Here is a 20,549-nt window from a genome sequence, read left to right on the forward strand (position 1 = left end):
TTAAAAACAAGTTTTTGCTCTTCTGGCTGTGAAGGAAGTTACAGCCCAGTCTTCCAAGAGATATCCTGGATTGGGTTTTTTCTGAGCAGAGCACAGGATATGTGAGGAACATCTGGTTCATACGAGCTCAGAGCTGGAAAGCACACCAGTTACGAGATTTGATGAGATGAAGCCACTTCTGGGGTTGCCAAAGGATACACATATATAGTCAATAAGCCTTTTATTCTCTGCTAATGAGCACAGATTTGAACAACTCACTTTGAGGAAGAGTACTGGAGGATAAGAAGAGCATGCTCTAGAAAAACCACTGAGATGATGATAACTTTCATAAGAAGTTGAAAAACACTGGCTGAAATTAAAGCATATACACATACACATAAAAGAAAAAAATGACTTGAGAAGGAAAGTTAGACACAAGGAGACAATTTAGAGGCAGACAAAACATCATAGCTTACATGACATACCAATGGCAGTTTTCTGTCATGGGATCTAATTAATACTGCACTAGGATCACCCACATCCCAGTTCTGACTAATCTTATTTCTCATGACAACTCAATTAAATAATACAATTACTCACACAATGGAAAAAGTTGACTTCTGAGAATGTGCATTTCCAGTTCAATTGCATAGCAAAACAATTTTTAGCACTTTAGGCAGACGATGTATTCCTAACCATGCATGCAGCTCAGTAATATCTGTGTCTTGCAGATATTACATGCCTGCCTTCCTTGCTAAAAAATAAAAAAAAAAAAGCCACTCGAAAACTTCTTCTTCACATAACCATTATTTTAATGTTAATAAAATATCACTTCTGTAGTTAAAATCTTATTGACTTGAATGTCCCTCTTTTTAATCCAATGCACAAAATCATGGCATAAAATGGGAGCAACATAATTACTGTCATTGGGCTACCATGTAGCATAAGTTCTTTCTGGGTTCCCTCCCCAAAACTTTTGAGGAGAATACTTGGATATTAGGGCTTGGTACGATGGGGCCTGTGTGTGCCATTGTGACTCTTTCATGCGTCCTTTAAGACCCACACTCTAAATGCATGTCAGATAACACAACGGCGCTAGTTTAGGAGCACTGTAATTAGCTACTGGTACAGATCAACGGCAGATTGTTATCCATAATTCCCAAGATGAGAGAAAGCGTGTAGTCAGGCCATGCTGAAACATACAGTTTACAAAGCAAATTAGTCAAAAGCCTCTCCTGAAGGCAAATCCTATAGCAGAAAATTGATTTCTTATTGGTTTTACATGACTGTGCTTTCTCTACTGAAGGATATACCAAGGATAGCATTTTCCACCAATAAAGTGGTGGAAAACCAAAAGTCTGTATAAACACAGATATCTTTTCAGCCATTACTTTTTCTACAGGTTCTGGCATTAGATTGTACAATTCAGCTTTATGTATTGGGGATAAGTAAGGTGCAGTTTGTGAGTCAATGTCCCGGGGAGCATCGAGAGAGACCATCAAAAGGAATCCCCTTTCTTCTGAAAAAGTGCAATCAGATGGCTGATTTTAACCCATTAGTTCACATCAGGAGTGTGCTCTTAGAGTGAAAAACCTGCTCAAAGTCACCTACCTGGCTTGGTTTGCAGAGTGGTGTTGTCTTAGAGTGCACAAACTGGATGTCTTTCAGATGAAGTCAACCATGAAGTGGCACTTCAGGAGTCCACCAAATGCTTCCAGCCACTAACAGGCACTCTGTCCAAACTAAACCCTCCCAAAATACATTCTGTAGGGGTGTAGCATCCCCTGCATCAGCTATTTTCCTCTACTCAGCCTGTCCTATTGAGCCACATTGCATGCTAAAACATACATAACCTTCATTATTGCATTCAAGATTTAAGTAAGGCAAGGATCAGGTTTTATGCAAATGATTAAAAAATCATTCAAGATTAAAAGAACAGTGGAAAAGAAAATAATGCCTTTTTTTGGGGAAAAAAATAATTTTATTTATAGCAGTTAATTGATAACTACTGGATCACGATCAGTAATATTTCAGGGACAAAATTATCACCTTCAAAACTTTTACACAGTTAAGTTCACCCTCTCCAGTGTGCTGTGTCTGTGAAGACATATTTAAATGTGTAGTTAGGAATGCTTAATCTTACAGAAATTAATCAGAGGCTAAGTTCCTGAACTAGGTCCTGAATGGAGATATTTTTCTGAGAAAGCTATAAACTGGATGTCAGGGTGATTAAGCATCTCTTTAAATGTATAAGACACTTAGCTCATTGCTCATCAAAGAAAATTTTTGTTGAACTTAGCAGGCTATTCTTTTGTGCAAAAATAATTTGGGAATTCTTTTTTTTTTTAAATAGACATTGGTGGGTACTTTGAAGCCTTCATGCAAAATTTAAATTTTCAATTGACTTCCAAAGTTGCAAAACTTGGGTCATCTAAATAAGGACTATACAACCCAGCCTTTGGTGGTGGTGTCTTTGGTAGTAAATAAATGCAGTAAAGACTGCTCTTTGGATCTATCATCCTACCCTACGGAAAAAGATTGCTACCCCAAAGCGGGAACAGACTCCTGGCCCATGCTAACTGTTGAAGTGTTCAGGGAAGCTGTTTGGGAGATGGTAGTAAATGGAGGCCAGTGCAATGGCCGGGACCGTTCTCACAGTTTAACAATATGGCTGGTCAAACTTGCGTATCTTGGGATATTAAGTTTACTAGTATAAGCACAGCCATTGAATAATCATTAACTGAGCAAGACCTACTGATTGTGGGTCCCAGAATAGCAGTGCTCTAGATGCTTTCCAGCAACAAACCAGACTTTGAGACATTGCCATAAATGGCAATTCCTTTAGGACACTTTTTTTTTTTTACAGTAAATTTATTTGCAGAAATTCAGATTAGCGAAGTCTTTGATCTTCAGTGGAAAGTAGTTGACCCTGAAAAATGACTGGCATTATAATCCTGAGCAGTTAGTTCCCAGAGCTTACACTCTGCAATATCCCCCACAGAAATGTCAGAATATGTACATAAAGTTGAATGGTCTCAAATTTACAACGCAATTCCCATGTCTTCGAGCAAACACTAACCTTCTGTTCCATAAGTAATGTGTTTGTAGGGATTGCTGCAAATGCCTTGTAGCTTGTCTTGATCTTGTACTGCTAAAAGGGTAAACCAGAAAGCAGGAGGAGAAGTAAAAGAGGGTAGTAGAGAGAGAGGGAGAGAGAGGGAAGAGAGGGGAAAGGTACGACAGAATGAAAGACAATTCCAATTGTCTTGCAGACACGTTGCAATAATACAATGCTTACGTATTACCTAGGAAAGCTATTTCTTAAAGAATATCTAGTGTTTCTGTTAAGATTTTAAAGGACTTTTTAAAGGACATCTTTTGGTTTTAGGAATGAAGTAGGACAAACTGAAATCCCTGTACCAGCTTATAACTTCAAAGTGATTTTGACCATTTTCTGATGACTACTGTTCTTAAATGAACATCAGGAGAGGCTGTGAGTTTTTTCCAAGTTTGCTTGTGGTTTGATATGATAATGCACAGCTACTTCTGCCAGTAGATACACCTCAACAACTGCTGCTGTGTGGTTGCGATCCTGGACCACTAAGTCAGAGGGGTTTCTGTGATTAGCTTTAATAAGACTGATTAGGACCCTTAAAGGTTGAATCACTTGCATGAGTGGATAGATCATTTAAGTCACGGCACAGCTTTTCATCTCCTGAATAAGTAACTCTACCACCCAAACAAATATTTCAAAACAAGTATAGGAACTTCCACACTCTAACCAAGCATACAGAACTGACAATCTAAACCATCCCAAATGCACGGGCTTGTGTACAAAAATTCTAAGATCAGCCTTAAAAATTATTCTTTTTAAATAATTTATATTATAGACTATATCAGCGTGCTCAGTTATTTTTAACTCTTTAGAAACCATACTTCCTACAATTTTCTTTGCAATTATGGAGCTTGAATTCAGTAATTTTTAAATTATTGATGAGATTCTTCTGTAGTTGCATGAGTTCAAGAGCTAGGATTCTTAATCACATGACTGCTGGAATTTACTTTAACGATTAAGTAAGGATTCGCTACATAGTTCCCTTTTCAGCAGCATTCTAATAAAAAATCATAAATTGAGACAATAATATAGTTTTAAGCTATTGACTGATGATTTTTCTAATAGCCACCCAGAAATAAAGTTACCGTTCAGGTTTTTTAATGTACTGCTGTCTGCAACAGTGAATACTGATGATTATGAGATAACAGGCTGAGCAGCATGCTGTACTTTGTGTTGTTCTTCTGTCACTTTTTCCTTTTCTTTATGTCTAATAAGAGTCTTGATGACAGCAGAGGGGCAAAAATTTTAATTCAGATAAGAGAAACTTGTATCAGCCTTGCACCTCTCTTGAAATATTGTAAGACACCACCTTTTAATTCTTTCTATACATAATATTATGTTTCTTTTGACTTTACTCTTAGGCAGAAGCTGGAGACTGACAGACATTCAAGAAGTCAATAATCGCAATAATCATATTGGATGAACATTCTGACAAAGCAGAGGGATGCAAATGCTGGAAATGTGCTTTTTCTTTTTCTTCCTTTTTTTTTGGGGGGGGAGGTGGTGGTGGTGTAGTAATTTATATGAGATTCAGTGATTCCAACTTGGATGTCTACCACTTAGGTGCTTTAGTCAAAACTAACGCGCTTTATAGTCATAGGCATCTACAGGGTAATTCATCTCATCCCAAAATAGGCATCTAGAAAGGTAATAAAAAATCATCCTGTAAATACACCATATTCTCTTCACTAGTTATAATAGAATTGCTCAAGTTGTGCTTCAATATCTAACTTTCAAATGCCAAAGGTCATGTGAGTTGAATCCTGCCCTTTGAACACTCTGCTATAAATGTGTATATATAAATTTGTGTATATACAAATAAAAACAGACATAAAATACTGCACACTGAAGTAAGATGGAAGACCAAAATTCCAAATATTAAAATTGGCATATGCACAAGATGTATCCTTGTTTGCTTATAATTGATACTCAATCAAGAAACTTATGTAGTTGAACATGTAAATGAAATGCAATGTTTTCACTAGCCCATGGGGTTTTATGTATATGATGAGATGGGCATCATATATGATGAGAATACTGTGACCACTTTGAAGTTAGTTGTACTGTTATATGAACTAAACAAAGACATATCAGACTGTTAAAATGTAAAAGTTTCTATACTGCTTTAATGTGCTTTATCACTTCCAGATACTGTAGAACCTGTGAGCAATTTGTTATTGTCACAGTGTCTGAGTGGAGTGGGAAGTCTTTAACTCAGTTTCTCATCTATATGAATATGTTTCTTGACGCATTAGTTTACATTACTTGAAATTATTCTTCAATGCCTAAATACATTTAATAACCTGGTTCGTAGGAATCTATCAGTATTTTTTGGTTCATAGGAATCTATCAGTATTTTTAAACAGCCATGGACAGTTAGGTCTGCTGGCCTGCACCTTCCAGTCAGAAGCAAACCAACTCCAGTATCAAAGCTCGGGCAAATATCAGCCTGGGGACTTTGGGGGAAAAATGTCTGTCTTTTCTTGCTCAAATGATCACCTAGGGCACCACAGGGCATTGCAAAGTGTGCTAGATGCATACCTATAAAGGCTTAAAATCAGCGACTACCCATGAGAGTGCAGAGCTCCTCATGAGTAACCTTTCCTGCTTTGTGCTAGGTTTTGCAGGAATGAAACTACTGCATGAAACTACCCATGAAACTACTGCAAAGAGTTTTCAAACAGCCAGCCATTTTTAGTCTAATCTGTTCCTGTAGAATCAGCAATTTTATCTGTCTCCGCTCCATCCTACTGTTCATTTTGCTACATTGGGTCCACGGGGACACTATTAAAGTGTCTGCAAAGTCCAGGGAGATGGTTTTTACTTCCTGTAGTCACCTACAGTTCACACTGATCTGTAACGTAATCTGTCATTTTACATTTATATTCTGTCAGCAAAACAGTCATATTTTTAAATCGTTGGTGAACATAAAGATAAATATATAAAGCATGGGAAAGCACGTGTGTTTATATATACAAATGCAAACAGTTAAATAAGTTCATAGGTGAGTGATTTGCGCGAACTGGTGCATGCATAGCCATAGACATATAAAAGCTCCCCATTAAAGAATCCTTTTTGCATAATTGCTTTGATATCATGCTAATGAGACAGTTTGATGTGAATACTGAAAAGTACATCTAATGTCAAAATTCTGGTTTAATAGGTGCTGGTTTAATACATGTCTTAATGTTGCTTCGACCACTGTTGAAGCAACAGTAAGGTTGCAAAATTACACATGCGGAAGTCAAGCACTTCTGGGTCCTTGCTTTTCCCTTGGTATTCATTTAGCACATTCATACATGCAAAAATTTTGTCATGCATCAACAGTCATCAGAGGAAGCAACCTGCTTTTTGTCTAGTTCTAAAATTGAGCTGATTGGTACTGAAGAGACATAAATGCTGCTTAGGAGGTTAACGTTGTCTCTCATCAATCTTTTCCTTTTTTCTCTGGAAATATACCGGGATTTGAGGCTGGAGTGTTATCAGAGAGCCCGGTACTGTCAACACATCAGCAAAGTTCATTGAGCTATGCCATAAACTAGGTATGGAAATAAATGAGAGCAGGAGGAGGCGGGGGTGTTGAATGCACACTATTATTAACCATAAATGAAGTCTCAGCCTCACATTTTAAAGACACAAGAGACCTTTCCTGCACTGAACACCCAGCTGCATTTGATTTAGAGATTTCAGATCTTCCGCATGCCCGGTGGAGCCAGTTCCGTCTGCATGATTAGAAGCTGCACCAGACTAACGGTCCAAGTCTGTTAAACCAGCGGACACGCTCCCGGTCTCAACGGGGTGGTGGGGCAGTTTCAAAAGGGCCACCGTATCGCACGGTAAAGCAGAATTAGCAGGAAAAGGGACAGTAGGGAGGACAAAAAGGGTGTAATAACCTCTGCAAATATAAACCCAGGCAATAGCTCTGTGTCACAAGCAGAGAATTTCTGCCAAAGACTCTCAGAGTGCTCACGGCACTGACTAGCAGAAACTGCAACTGCTTTGCAATCTGCAGGCTCAGTCATGCCTTCCAGTTTTGTCTCAGGGGCTTTTTTCTTGGAATTTCTACAATTTCATTTAGCTTTTTGTTTCATTAAGTAATACTGACAGGGTGTAGCGACACTGTACAGCGGTGCTTGGCACAATGGTTCCTGTTGGGTTGCTTCGTTTTTAAAAGAACCATTCATGACAATTGCTACTTTGTGCTGATTTAAACCTCTCATTTTCAATTAACATTTTCCAAGCAGTTCATCACCCCTGCCATGGCCAAGCTGTTAGGAACGCATCTGACACAACTTGATCTGGCAGACCAGGCTGTAATTTTGTGCTGTGAACAAATAAATCAATAAACTATGATAGCCTTTCTGTCATGGGCAGAGCTCAGATACCAGCAAGAGGAGGCACAAAGGAAGCACAGAGTGCAAAGATAAGATAAAAGAGGCTGGAAAGCCTTCTGCAGCTCTGATGTCTTTTGCCACCAGCTCTCCCTTTTAGCATAGCAGCTCCTGTTGCTCTCACCTACCTGCTGCATGTTTTTTTGATCAGCTTTCCTTTCCTTCCCCTTCCCGTTGTTGAGATTTATCTTTAGGTTTAAAGCGAAACTGATTCCCAAGCCCTCCTGCAGCAGTCGCCATCATTGCTTATTCTCACTCTGCTGGGACTCTCCCGCCTTTGGGTGGATGATAAACAGCAGGAGAGCGGCTGATCTGCCGAGTGTGTGACTTTCATATTTGCAGCAGCCCGTGTTGTAGGAAGCTTGGCCTTTTTTTTCCCCTCACCCTCTGTCTGTGCCAACGAAAGGGAAGAAGAAGGAGACTGTCCTTGTCCTCCCTCTCTGGCTCTTGGCCCCATAGTCCTTGCTCAGGCTGAGCTCAACCATGCCTCTGGGCTGGTCCCAGGGAGGTGCAGAACGTCTGGGGTCGGGGCAGCCTCCCAGGGAGCAGGGGGGGCAGGTGGGATGGGGTGTTTGGGAGTCGGCTGGCACTGGAACAGCCAGTTCACATCAATCAGATTAAGCCGCTTCTAGCTCAGCCCTGCACCTAAACTCACCATACTTCTATTACTTTCAGTGGGAACGTGGGGATTTACATTAGCCTGGGGTGTATAGAATGTGTAGAATAGGTTCATTTTTGACACAGCAGTGTTTTAAGCGAGCTTCAAAAATAAGTGCACTAAATGTATATCAGAGCCACTGGACACAAACCCATCTTCAGTAGTATCTCCTCCCATTCGTGATCAAGTATTTTATTTTTATGCTAAAGGATTCCTACAGCATCTTCCCCCATAATACAGAACACATTGCTAGCAATTTGTTATGGTAGGATTTAGTCTTTGTTATCTTTGCTATTGATATAAAAATAGTTCCTTTTTAAACATTTTGTCCACAGCTCATTTATTTTACTATCATTGTGCAACACAGATGGGATTTTTCCTACAGGGACAAAGAACTATTAGAAAATTAGCATGCACCAAGAGTACCTTGGGTTTGATGTTTTCATGGTCAGGAGGCAGGGAAAAAGATTGTGGTGAAGTCAGCTCTCTGGGTCTTGATGGCAGTGTGCCTGGTGACTTGTCTGGGACAGGAGAAATGCACTTTAACACCGGTGAGGTGGCAGATTGGTCAGGTCTTGGAGAGGCGGAATTAGACCTATAATTTCTGTGCACCAATGAAGAATTGACCTGCAGTGGGTGGGAATTAACATTACCAGTTCTTGGAACCGGTGGGGTAGAATGAGGCCGTGAGAGAGAGCACTGCTTTGAGGCACTTGAAGGGGTAGGAGAGGAGGCACTCATCTCCTGGGATAAATCTGATTTAGATCTAGAAGCTGAATGCAAAAGACTTGGGGAAGGAGATGACTGTTTTTCTAGGGTAGGGGAGAATACGCCACTCAGACTGGCAGAAGAAAGCAAAGGATATGACCGACAGGTAAAGATGGGTGAGTAAGTGTGCACTCTCTGAGACTTCTGAGGTGCCCGTGACCTGGAGGCAGCAGAGCGCAGCCCCTTTGGAGAAGGAGAGGTTGGGTGTGCAAGGGAAGAGAGTGCTGGGGGACAAGGAGGAGGCAGTGTAGAATGCAAACCTGGAGAGGTAACTGATGTTCTATGGGAGGAGACGGGGGATGACAGAGGACTTTGCGTCTCTGGAGAAGGTGTTCTGACTGGAAGGTGCTTCTTAGGAGAAAGGGACCTCGCTCTAGGGGTGGGATGAGGCTTGGAGGGTAAAGGCAGATGCTGAGACCATCCTGAAAGCCAATATTCCCCCCTGCTGGGAGAATCTGGCCTTATTGGAGGGCTTGAAAAAGATTTCCTGGGGGTTGGGGGAGTTGTTTTGGACTTTTGATCTATTGCGAGTGTTGAGGAACCAAGGGAGCTAGGAGAAAACGTGGGACAAGAAGCAGGGGAAAGCGGTCTCCGCTGAGAAGACCCTGATCTCAAAATAGCAGTTAAGAGGGTCAATCTGGTCGGCAGAGGGGATCTGACTCTTGACTTTGCTAAATTTCCTCTAGATGGCATTTGTGTGTAAGGCTCATTTATACTACATATGGTCGAAGAGGAGCCAAAAAGAGAGGGTGGAGACAAAGGTTTAGGACTAGGAGACAGTGAATGTGTTATTATATGTACAGGGACAGGAGATAAAGCATTCGATCTTTTGGAAGAACTGGGGGATAAAGGCTGAGCTGAAGATCCTCGAATTTCAGTTGGACGTGGAGGATCGGGGGAAAGACTTGGGCTTTTTGCTGGAACGGAGGATGTGGCAAAGTCTCCCATTTTGCAAACGCAGACAGGGGTATAGAGACTTGGTGTTTGTAGGTTACCATACAATCGAGTGGAGTAACAACTATTTGATGCAGAAGAGGATATTTTAGACATGGAGGGGGGTGAACTACAGGAAGCAGACTGAAAGTAGGCAGATGAATCTTGCTTAGAAAACCCGGTTGCTGACTGCCAGTTGTTACGGGAGTCTTCCAGCGAAGAGGCTTGATTCAGGTTAACCACGGCACCACACACTACTTTCTGATTAGTTGGAGAAATTAAGTGGACAGCAGGTGTTTTAGAGGAAAGATGATCAGAGGTGGAAAGAGTAGAAATTAACTGGAGAAAAAAGAAAAACAGAAATGTTAATATAGGTGGAACCTGTGGAACTGTTAAGCACCCCACATTTCAGTCCTGTGGTCATGCATATAGTGTTTCCATTAGTACTGCTCTGTGGGTTAAAAGTACAGCACTGTCTTTAACTTGGGGATAAAGCCTGATAGATATATCTCTCAGGGGAGGTGACTGAGTGCAGACAAGTTATGAGTTACTTTATTTTTATGAGACCTCAGTTTTGTTGACATAAACGAGGTTCAAGGTTACTGTATTTTTCATTTTGGGTAAAGCCCAAGACAGTTGTGCCATCAGCATCATGTGATGCCATTCACACTGTATAAACACAATGGAAAGTGAGAAAATTGCAATATTGTCCCATCTCACTTTACCAGTTCAGTGGAAAATAGCCTTTCTGTAAATGAGATTCAAGTCAAGTACTCATTTTTTCTCATTCAGTAAACAACACCTTCTGCAGCACTGTGATATCAGAACAAGAAATTTGCTCAGAACTACTTAAATCAGACATCCAGTTTGTTTTTCACTTTTTTTTGTCATTCACAGAGCAGTGCATTTGACAGTTCGCAGTCCTTATCCCCTTCTCCACAGTCTTACAATACACTAATAAAACAGTAATGAGCTCTTTCATGAATGCCTTTTTTTCTTAGGTCTATTCTAATTAGGATTTGTCAAAACTAATTAGAGCATACAAGTATATTATCAACCTTTTATACAGTTTTGTCCTTCTAAAGAAAGAAATTCTCTCAAAATCGTCCAAGTTATTATAATACTGAAATTAAAAACTGGGGTATACACAATACGAATAAAACATATCAGTATGAAATAGTGAGCTAAGTCAACTGTAAAACCAAATGGCTACAAATTATCACCTAACTTTTGACTGGGCAATACTTAAGCAGGGAAATTGACTCTAATCCCTACAAACTTCATATAAATATAAGAACACAGATTTATCTACTGTTTGATACCCTGAAAAGATTGTACAATTCTGTGAAAGACAATTATACCATTCAGTTCCACATACATGACTTACACGTCTGTAGCTCAGTTTATGAATTATATTTTTTAATACAAATGTCCTCCCCACAAGAGAGAGGAATAATAATTAAAAAATAATTTATTATTATTATTTCAGATAGTATTGATACATCACAAAGGAAAAATAAGAACAAATCAAATAATTTTCAAGTGAGAGCACATGCTGGAAGAAGCTGTAACAAGAGCAGGACTTAGAGGCTTTTAAGGGCTAAACTATACCTAAAAGACTAAATATGGGCTAAACATGCACATCAGAACCCTATGAGTCCTTATAACTTAAAATAAGTGAGGTCTTCCTGTTAAATGATACCCTATAAATAGCAAGCCCTGTAAACTGAAGACACCTGCTGTATAAGACACCTTCAGAAAAGTCAAGGCAATGTCTTGATTTATAGAAACCAACCAGAGTGCCTTCACAGCCCCACTAACTTCCCCTTATTTTATGTATGTGTTAAGGTGTCCCATTTCAAAGTGGAAAGCTAATGAATGTATACAAGGACAATACTAGAATATAAAAATCACTATCCATGATACTGTTGTACCATATATTCTATTGGATTAAGAAATTATGACTCTTGTTGAAAAAGATGCTAATTAAGAATAAGAAAAAATAGTGGGAATTGAGAATAATTTACTGATATTTAAGCATTATGAAAAATTATTATTAAATATCTCATGAAACATGAAATTATTTAACAAGTTAAAAAGAAGCACGGTAATACATCTGATAATTTTGAGCAGACTGCTGAATTTAATAATGAGTTATGAAGTTGATCAACTACCAAAACAAAACTGGGGAACGAAATCTCTGTATTTCAAAATAGAATAGATAAATTTCCCTTTACAAAGACAACGGATTAAAAGAAAATGAGGAATGAATATGAAACTCAATAATGAAAAAGCAGGATGTGCAATGACTTCTAATTAGTTGAAACTTAATAAGAAAGATTTATAAGAAGCTAGGAAAATGTTCATGGTAGCAGATGATAAATATGCTACTCCAAGTATGATAAAGACATTTTGCAGTAGTTTTCTTCCAGTTTGAACACCACTCAACATTTATGTGCTGAGCTAATTGAGCCATTATTCAAGTCTTCTGAAAAGATATTGCTATTGTATTACACTGTTAACTACATCTATAGATGATCACCCTCTAATTTACAGGATCCGAGAATCATAACCAAAGTTGGTTGGAAATGACTTCTCGAGGTCACCTAGTCCAGCCTCCTCCTCAAAGCAGGGCTCTCACCAACACCAGTGGCTCAGGTCAGCTCTGGCTGTGTGTCTTAACCAAGTCTCTAAAGCCTTAATGGAGGTGGCTCCAGCACCTCCTGGGCAGCCTATGTCAGTGGTGCACCACGTTCCAGTGACAAAGCTTCTCCAGATGTCCAGCTAGGACCTCCCATATTTCAATTTGTGGCCACTGCTGTCTCACCTGCCACTGCAGAGAAGAGTTTGGCTCTGTCATCTTTGTAACTGCCCTTCAAGTAGTTGTGGGCTGTTCCTAGATACCTCCTTGACTACCTCTGGGTATGAGTCAACAAAGCCAGCTACCTCAGCCTCAGCTCCAGCCACCTTTATAGCTTTGTGCTAGACCCCCATTCCCTTCTTCACACCTCTATTGAATCTGGGGGTGAGTGGCCTCCAAACTGAGCATAGTTTAACAGGTTTTGCCTCACCTGTAGTGCTAATAGGTGAGATATAATAACTTCCCTTGATTAATGGAATTTGTTTTGCCTTCTTTTTCCCTTTTTGTTCAGTTTCTCTACTGGTTTAAAACACTTCTGTAGTTGTACTGGATTGGTGCAGAGGAAGTGAGTGAAGTAGATTTGTGTTCCTTTGGTCTGTGTTTCAACTGCAAGCCATTTTCTCTTCTCGGGAGCACCTCAGATATACATTTCCTAAAAATGTATAAAGAAAGTTGCAATAGGTGGCAAGGTTACCTTAGCGCAAAGGCATCAATGAACTTGAAAAAGATCTTGATGCCTTGTAGAGGATGATCCCAGACATATCAAAGAGGTCATAGTCTTAGTATTGAGCCTTACCCGGCAGACCTCCCTCACATTTGAAATGGTAGATCTAAGCTGGAGACAAGGCAAGTGATCTTTGGTGAGACCACATTGTTTTGTAAGGGCTCAAAAAATATGGTTATTTATACCAGCAAAGCCCTGAGAGATGTGCTGGTCAAACAGGAAAGGGGAAAGCGTGTGACAAACTGAAAGCCCAAAAAACAAAAGTAATGTCCGAGAGGAGATATGGCTCAGTGCATCCTGGTCCTGGGGCCAGTTAACCATGCTTTGATCTCAGTAGAATTTGGTTATAGATCGGAAAGAATAAAGTAAATTCCTTACCAACCTGTCGTGGTTTCAGCTAGGATGGAGTTAATTTTCTTACTAGCAGCTGGTAGAGTGGTATGTTTTCGATTTGGGATGAAGACAGTGTTGGTAAAACAATGATGTTTTTAGTTGTTGTTAAGCAATCGAGGTCTTTTCTCTTTTCCACTCCTCACACCGCCCCTCCAGCAAGTAGACTGGGAGGGCACAGAAAGTCAGGAGGAGACACAGACAGGACAGCTGAACCCAACTGACCATATAACGTCATGCTCAGTATATAAAGCTGTGGGAAGAAGACAGTCAGAGTTATGGTGTTTGTCTTCCCACGTAACCATTATGCATGATGGATCCCTGCTTTCCTGGACATGGCTGAACACGGGCCTGCTGATGGGAAGCAGTGAATGAATTCCTTGTTTTGCTTTGCTTGCGTGCATGGCTTTTGCTTTACTTATTAAACTGTCTTTATCTCAACCCATGAGTTTTCTCACTTTTACTCTTCTGGTTCTCTTCCCCATCCCCACTGGGGATGTGAGCAAGCAGCTGCATGGTTCCCAGCTGGGGTTAAACCACTGCAGAACCAGAAAGTCAGAAAGAAGCACTGGAGACTGTGGAAGACTTGACAAAATCTCTGGAGACAGCACAGTAAACCAGACTGTGAGCTGAGACCCAATTTATATAGATACCATTCAGAACAGACCAGTTTTTCCCGACAAGGAAGGTGCATTCTTTCTGGCAATGGCAAGGAGTTTGTAGGGACTCTTTTTTGATTTGTCTGGAAAAGCCAAACCAGATGACATACATTGGAAAGAGGAGTGTCAAGTGACTTTGACTAGCTAAAAAAGCCTTCTGGCTATCGATCCCCCACAGTGAGTCAAGAAGTTTCTCCAAGCTGAGTTCATGTCCTGGTATTCATGGGAGCAGACATCCCCCTCATCCCAAAGGGTAAAATCCCAAGGGCAAGAGTCAGTCTGCCTCTCTCTTGCACAGCTAGACTCTCTTTAACATTAAAAAAAAAAAAAAAGGAAAAAACCAAACCCAAAACCACACAATATATAAACTGTAAACTATCACCAAAAATTTCCAAATATGAGCAGAATAACTGATTATTTTTTAACTGATTATTTTTTCAGACTTTGAATAGACCGTGGCATTTTCCAACATCAGTCAGGACCTTTACACCCCAAAGAACAATGGAAGCTTCCATCTTTTTCAAAGCTTTTCTTTTTTTCTTTCATTTAAACAAACTCAGAAATGAATGAAGCTGTAGGAGCCCTCTGATTCAGTTAGTGTAATCTCCTGTACAACACAATGTTCCCCAACGCTGGTCCTTGTTTTTCTCACCTCTGATGGGAAACCCATAGTCTAATTATGCTTTTAAATTAACATAATGTTATATGTAATAACCCTTGAGTGGGACAGATACTGCCCTTATAATCCAAGAACTGACAAGGTAGCCCCTATGTGGAATCCTTTGTACAAAGGAAATCTACCTGCAGATAAATAATGCATCCATTTAATCTTTCTGTAATTTTCCTTCATTTCTGATCTGATGATACTTCATTAGATAGCAGAGCAGAAAGAGTGATGCCTAAAGAAACACCAAAGAGGAATCAGAACATCAGTTGCAAGTAGCTTAGTAAAAACATCCTCCTCTTCTGAAGCGATAGAGACAGCTAGAGGTGTTTAGATAATGAAGACTGAGGAAGTACTTACAGTCTTGAAAACTTGTGACTTAAGAATAATGATGATATACATTACCTGTATTACATACTACCTCTCTTCACATTCAGGTGAAGAGTTAGTAAAGTAAGGCTTTAATTCCTTGTTCTGTGCAATCTGTATTTTCTGTTACTTTACCAGGCAAATCTCTGTTTACTTGTCAAGTCATCAAAAGCTTAAGAAAGCTACAGCACATAAGTTTTGCTGTATTGTCTCACAAAATACCCACCCAATTTCTGTAATGGCTTTTAAAGAAACCACCCAAGTAGGCCTGGCAGAATCTGCATACTAAAGATTGCTGAAGTAAATTTGTATTTCCCTAGGACAATTACTTTTTTACAGGCTGCTTCCTCTACAAAGATTTACCTATGCCTTTACACCTTCTTCAGATAAAATTCTCACTGACTTCACTGGGAGTTTCTTGGAAGAAATGAATATTTCATAATGATGTGTATCTCAAACCAGAATGGATTTCTTTTTCACAATTTCCTCAATCAAAAATTGACACTGAATTTGATGAAAAATTGAGTAACACAAGTATTTCAACACAAGATAGGAAGTCCTGGTCATTTTCAGAGAAGAGTAGCCATGCTTAACTTTTTTTTTAAAAAAAGCATTGATGAAGAATTGCGTTTTCAACTGATGGAAATCCTGTCGAGGTCAAAGGAAATGTCCGAGTTTATTCCATGTGAGAAGGATGTTGCTATTTTGCCAAAGGTAGAGTTTTCCACTGCATATACACCCTTGAAAACTATCAGTGCTCTTTCCAAGATGAGAGACATTAATTTTTCATGCAGTAAATCAGATTGATGCATTTTGAAAATGAAACATTTCAAAGAAAGACCCTTTTTTGAATTCTCCCAGTGACAATTTAAAATATCGATAAATCAATAAATGTGCCCTATAAAGATCAACGTAAAATGGACCTCTCATCTTCATTAGTTCTTTACACCTGTGCAAAGTCAGTACTAACTACCAATCAGAATAATTGGATTTTTTACGGCCTCTTTCTCTAGCATAAAGGGCTGCAGCAGGTGCTGAGAAAGAAAATCTAGGCCTAGGAAGTCTGATGCTAATAATTCAAATGATCTACAGGCTCCGTTGATTTCAACGACCTTAGCCAATTTAGACTAGCTAGGAATCTAACACCTTCTGCTTAACTTGTTGTCATGATGAGCTGCTCTTAAAGGAAAGAACAATAGATCTGCATTACCTGCTCCACATATACACCAGAGCCATTAGGGAGAGGCAGCAAGTCAGAAGGGTTGGGACAACTCCTTAGAGTCCAAATGTTATAGGAATGGCCAATAAAAATGCTAATTAAAGAATAAATTGGCCAAGCTGCTTTACAAACTGACTTAGGGTCCATGTCCTGAAAGCTTTAGAAAGCAAAGGTTAGCTCTAGAGTTTAAAGAGTAGGTTACCTGATGTTTCTGTGGATCAGCAGCGCTGTGGGAAAGTGCAGCACCTGTAAACCCATCGCCAGTGGGTTTCCCTGCTCCAGTGCCAGGAGAAACGTGGGACGTGGCCAGCAGCTGAGCGCTGATGGGACCGTAGCCATTGGAAGGCCGATGGACATTGTTTGACGCAGCAGCTGCTTCATCTTCATCACCGGAGTCCGTAATCAGGATAAACTCAGCCTTAAAAAGGTCATTCTCCTGCATTTCTCCTTTGCTTGAGTTACGCCCCAGGGAATGGAAAGCAGTTCGGGTGCTGTCTGTATGGACAGTGGACACACAGTCTTGTCTGACCCCGCTCCTTAAGGCCAGTTCATCAGAGACTGCGTTAGACTGCAAAAGACACAAGGAAAATGGTCCCAATGAGCTGCATTTTATTTGAGTTCCCCAAAACGCAAAGCAATTTTGGCTTGCAGCGTTGGCTGGTACCGCGCTACCAAAAGTGCAGAGGGCGAATGAAGAATTTGGGCACGAGCACCCAGTAGAAATCAGGTCCCCAGGGAGCCCCTTGCTTCCAGCCCCCCGGTCAATGCTGCAGGGGCTGCCCTCCCGGCGACTCGCCCAGCAACGGGGGACTCTGAGCACAAACGACCTCCCGAGCCCAGGGCGGGCGCGGGAACCGAGAAGGAGGGTGCAGTGAAGCCGAATGAGCTGTCAGACCAGACTACGCCAGACACGGTGGGAAGGCACCCCGACCGCGGGATCCACGGGAGCGGACAATGCTCCTCAGAGGAGCCTGACAGACAAATCTGGGACAAAACCTATACATATTAATGAAGAAACAAAGGCCTTTAAGCCAGGGCATTCTCTGAAGAGAGCAGACAAAGAATCTGAGGTCAGAGAGCTTTACTGTATGTTCAAGCTTCTCAGCACAGACTACAACGGTTCCTCGTATTTTCTGTGATTTCCGCGTCCAATATGTAGCTTCTCAAGCATGCTTTGGATGAGAGCAGGAGTAGCGCAAGCTGGGCATACAACACGCACATCACCAAATCATTCCGTATCGAAACTGCTGTGGAAAATCCTATTTCTCTTGAAGGAGGAATCAGGTAAAAGGAGAGCAGCAGTGTGCACTGCAAGAGAAAGCCTGTAGATGGGGCTCGTATTTGAATCCTGCTTGAGGAATACAGTAATGACAAATTTCCACTGCCAGCTCCACCAGTCCCTGGAGCTCAGTTCTTTAAAAGAATATAGGACCATAAAACAGCATGAGTTCGGAGGTGTTATTTTCATTATCTGATGTTGGTTGGCTTTTTTAAAATATTGTTCAGGTTCTAGATATTTTAGACAAGGGAGTAACCAGTGCTATGAAGGCCTCAGCCCTGCATCAGCTGCCAGGAAAGTTTTCTCTGCCAATAGAGAACCACAGGGAGAGAGAGGTCAGGAATACCTGATTCTGCCTTACCCTGGGCACTACTTACAGCAAAACCTATACTGAGCGGCTGGAAATGTAACTCATCAGTTAAACATCCTGAGGACAATATTCCAGTGCATGTCTCTTCAAAAATGCCCACTCTCTGCCCAGACCAGCCTCTTTTTTAGTCAGATAGGCCACTGAAAATGCTGGAACGTGTGCATGTCAGAGGACTGTGAACTGCTTATTTATTATTTGGTTTATTACCACCAAGAACCCAGCAATGTCCCAGGGAAGGTGCTGTTACGCAAGAGCAGAATCACCATAAGCATTAATATTAATCTGGGGGTTCCAGCTTCCTCTCAAGCAGCATGGAACAACATAAGAGGCTGTTGAAGTGTTATGAGGCAGGAAAGGAATAACAAACACTATGGGCTGGCTAAAGGCAGGAGAACCAGGGACATTGTGCTGCTGGCTTCACCATCATGGGAAATCATGGGGACAAGGTTTCAAAAACACAAAAGCAAGCTTTCACTTTGATGCATTACTACACAGCTGTGAAAGGGATTGGCACCTTTGCTGGAAGCCACAGCCCTGGCACTTGCTGAAACCAGCATCCAGTGACCAACTCTGGGTCGACTCCCATGTGATAACCCTCCTTACATACCACCCTTGCTCCCATGAAGATCAGGAAGGAATCCCCCCTCATCTGCCAAGAATATAGCTTTTACATGACAGACGACAGTATTGAGATGGGCAAAGTTTTTTCCTTCCAATATAAACTCTGCCAAAAGCAAAACAGGCTGTTGAGGAGATATCAGACTTCTCTTGCAAAATGATTCTGCATCTCCGATAGGCTTGGTAATTAAAATGAAGCACAGCCAAGAAACAGTTCAAGGGAAAGACATTCAGTCCAGTGATGCTCAGGGCAAAATTTTCTGTATCTTTTGAAAGAGTGGAAAAATAAGTGCAAATAAAAATCTACCTTATTTATAATTTCTTGATTGCTCAGATCCTTTGGCTCCTCTGGAATTGTCACAAGGAACTTAGAGACATCTACAACCTCAAAATGGGTTGGGAGTCTTCCAATGGATGGTACAAATGTAAAAGTCAGTGGTTTAGTTCCAGATTCTTGAGAAGTGACCTACAAAACACACAATTAGTTCAACTTTTTTGCCCAAAGAAAAACTATTTTTGTCAGAGTTGAAATAACATTAATTACTTCATCTACATAACGTACAAGTCTGTTATTAACTATACTGGTCATTGCTTTTTTTTCACAGGTCATTATATATTAAGGTCTTCTTTTACAGACAGAATATGGCCTTGATTATACCCATCATCATCCTACATATTCTAATAATGTGACACAGCAGACAGCAGAAAATTTGTTCAATAATTTGTTATTCTTTCCATTTTCCGTACTAGAAACACAAAACCATATTCAATTAAGTTGCTTTTGTCTTTGTTTAACTCCACTTTAGTAGAACAACAATGCAATTATACCGCTGTATCTGGACATAATACAGCCCCTAGAGTATGTGCTTAACAACTTACAACAAATTGGAAGAACCTTTGCTATGCAAAAAGAAAGCAAAACATGTTTACATTTAGCAAATGCAGCTAATTCTGAACATCTGGGATGAATTCTGGTTCAAGTGAAGGATTTTCTCCCATTTTCTTTGGACCATTCAGCCGCATACACCAACTAATTCTGTGTCTGTCTTCTCATTTCTCCCTCCCCACCTTGCATTCTGGCTAGGCTTGTGTATGTAGGGTCTGAATGCAATGAAGAGAAGAGAGACTAAGAGAAGGCAATTTCACCTAAACATTCAATTTTATGACAGTGCTCTCCCACCACTTCCATCCCCTTCACAGGAGATGCTCGACAGGAAAAAAAAGTCCACACTGTGGTAAAACTCTCAGTTGCTTTGCCAGGTGTCAGGGAGAGGAATTCCAAAGACCCTAGCAAGGTAGATGGAGGGAACGACAGCCCAAACTGATGAACCTGATATGCCGACTTTCACACTACTCATTGGTGATGATTCTTTCTGATTCAAAACTATGATTTCCCCCAGTTTCATCATGTGATTTAAAGCTTATGGCAGTTAATTGTGTTTTCAATGTGTTCTAATATGCAGAACCTTGAACTGTATTGAATCATTGAGAAAAACAGGACCATTGTTTTGACTTTTTTGGCTTACTCATTTAAAGTGAAACAAATTGGAGAGCTATGGCTCTCATTATGCTTCTTTGTAATTTGCATCCATAAGTAAATAGCAATTACAGAACAGAGTGGAATTATGGAACACATTCACATGACTCTGTCTTCTCATGGCTGGAACATTAAAAACGACAGGCATAGACTTCCAGTTTTTAAAAAAAAATCTAAGCAAATATCAGTTACTTCCAGTGACAGCTGTCTCCTGCAGGGCTTGAGCAAAGCAGAG

General features: G+C 40.5%; 1 protein-coding gene across 8 annotated transcripts in view; it reads right to left on the bottom strand.

Moving 5' to 3' along the window:
• Window positions 1–20,549, bottom strand: part of MLIP (muscular LMNA interacting protein) — a 112,097-nt gene that overhangs the window by 46,394 nt on the left and 45,154 nt on the right. For 5 of the 8 annotated variants that reach the window (XM_054195305.1, XM_054195304.1, XM_054195299.1 and 2 more), the window contains 4 exons: window positions 19,085–19,243; window positions 16,713–17,078; window positions 8,570–10,183; window positions 3,059–3,130 (listed from right to left, as the gene is read on the bottom strand). In XM_054195305.1, coding sequence (XP_054051280.1) covers window positions 3,059–3,130; window positions 8,570–10,183; window positions 16,713–17,078; window positions 19,085–19,243 — 2,211 coding nt within the window. The remainder of the gene's footprint in view (window positions 1–3,058; window positions 3,131–8,569; window positions 10,184–16,712; window positions 17,079–19,084; window positions 19,244–20,549) is intronic. The other 3 variants (XM_054195300.1, XM_054195302.1, XM_054195307.1) reach the window with 3 other exon arrangements.

Source organism: Rissa tridactyla, chromosome 3 (assembly GCF_028500815.1).
Source record: "Rissa tridactyla isolate bRisTri1 chromosome 3, bRisTri1.patW.cur.20221130, whole genome shotgun sequence".
NCBI lineage: Eukaryota > Metazoa > Chordata > Aves > Charadriiformes > Laridae > Rissa > Rissa tridactyla.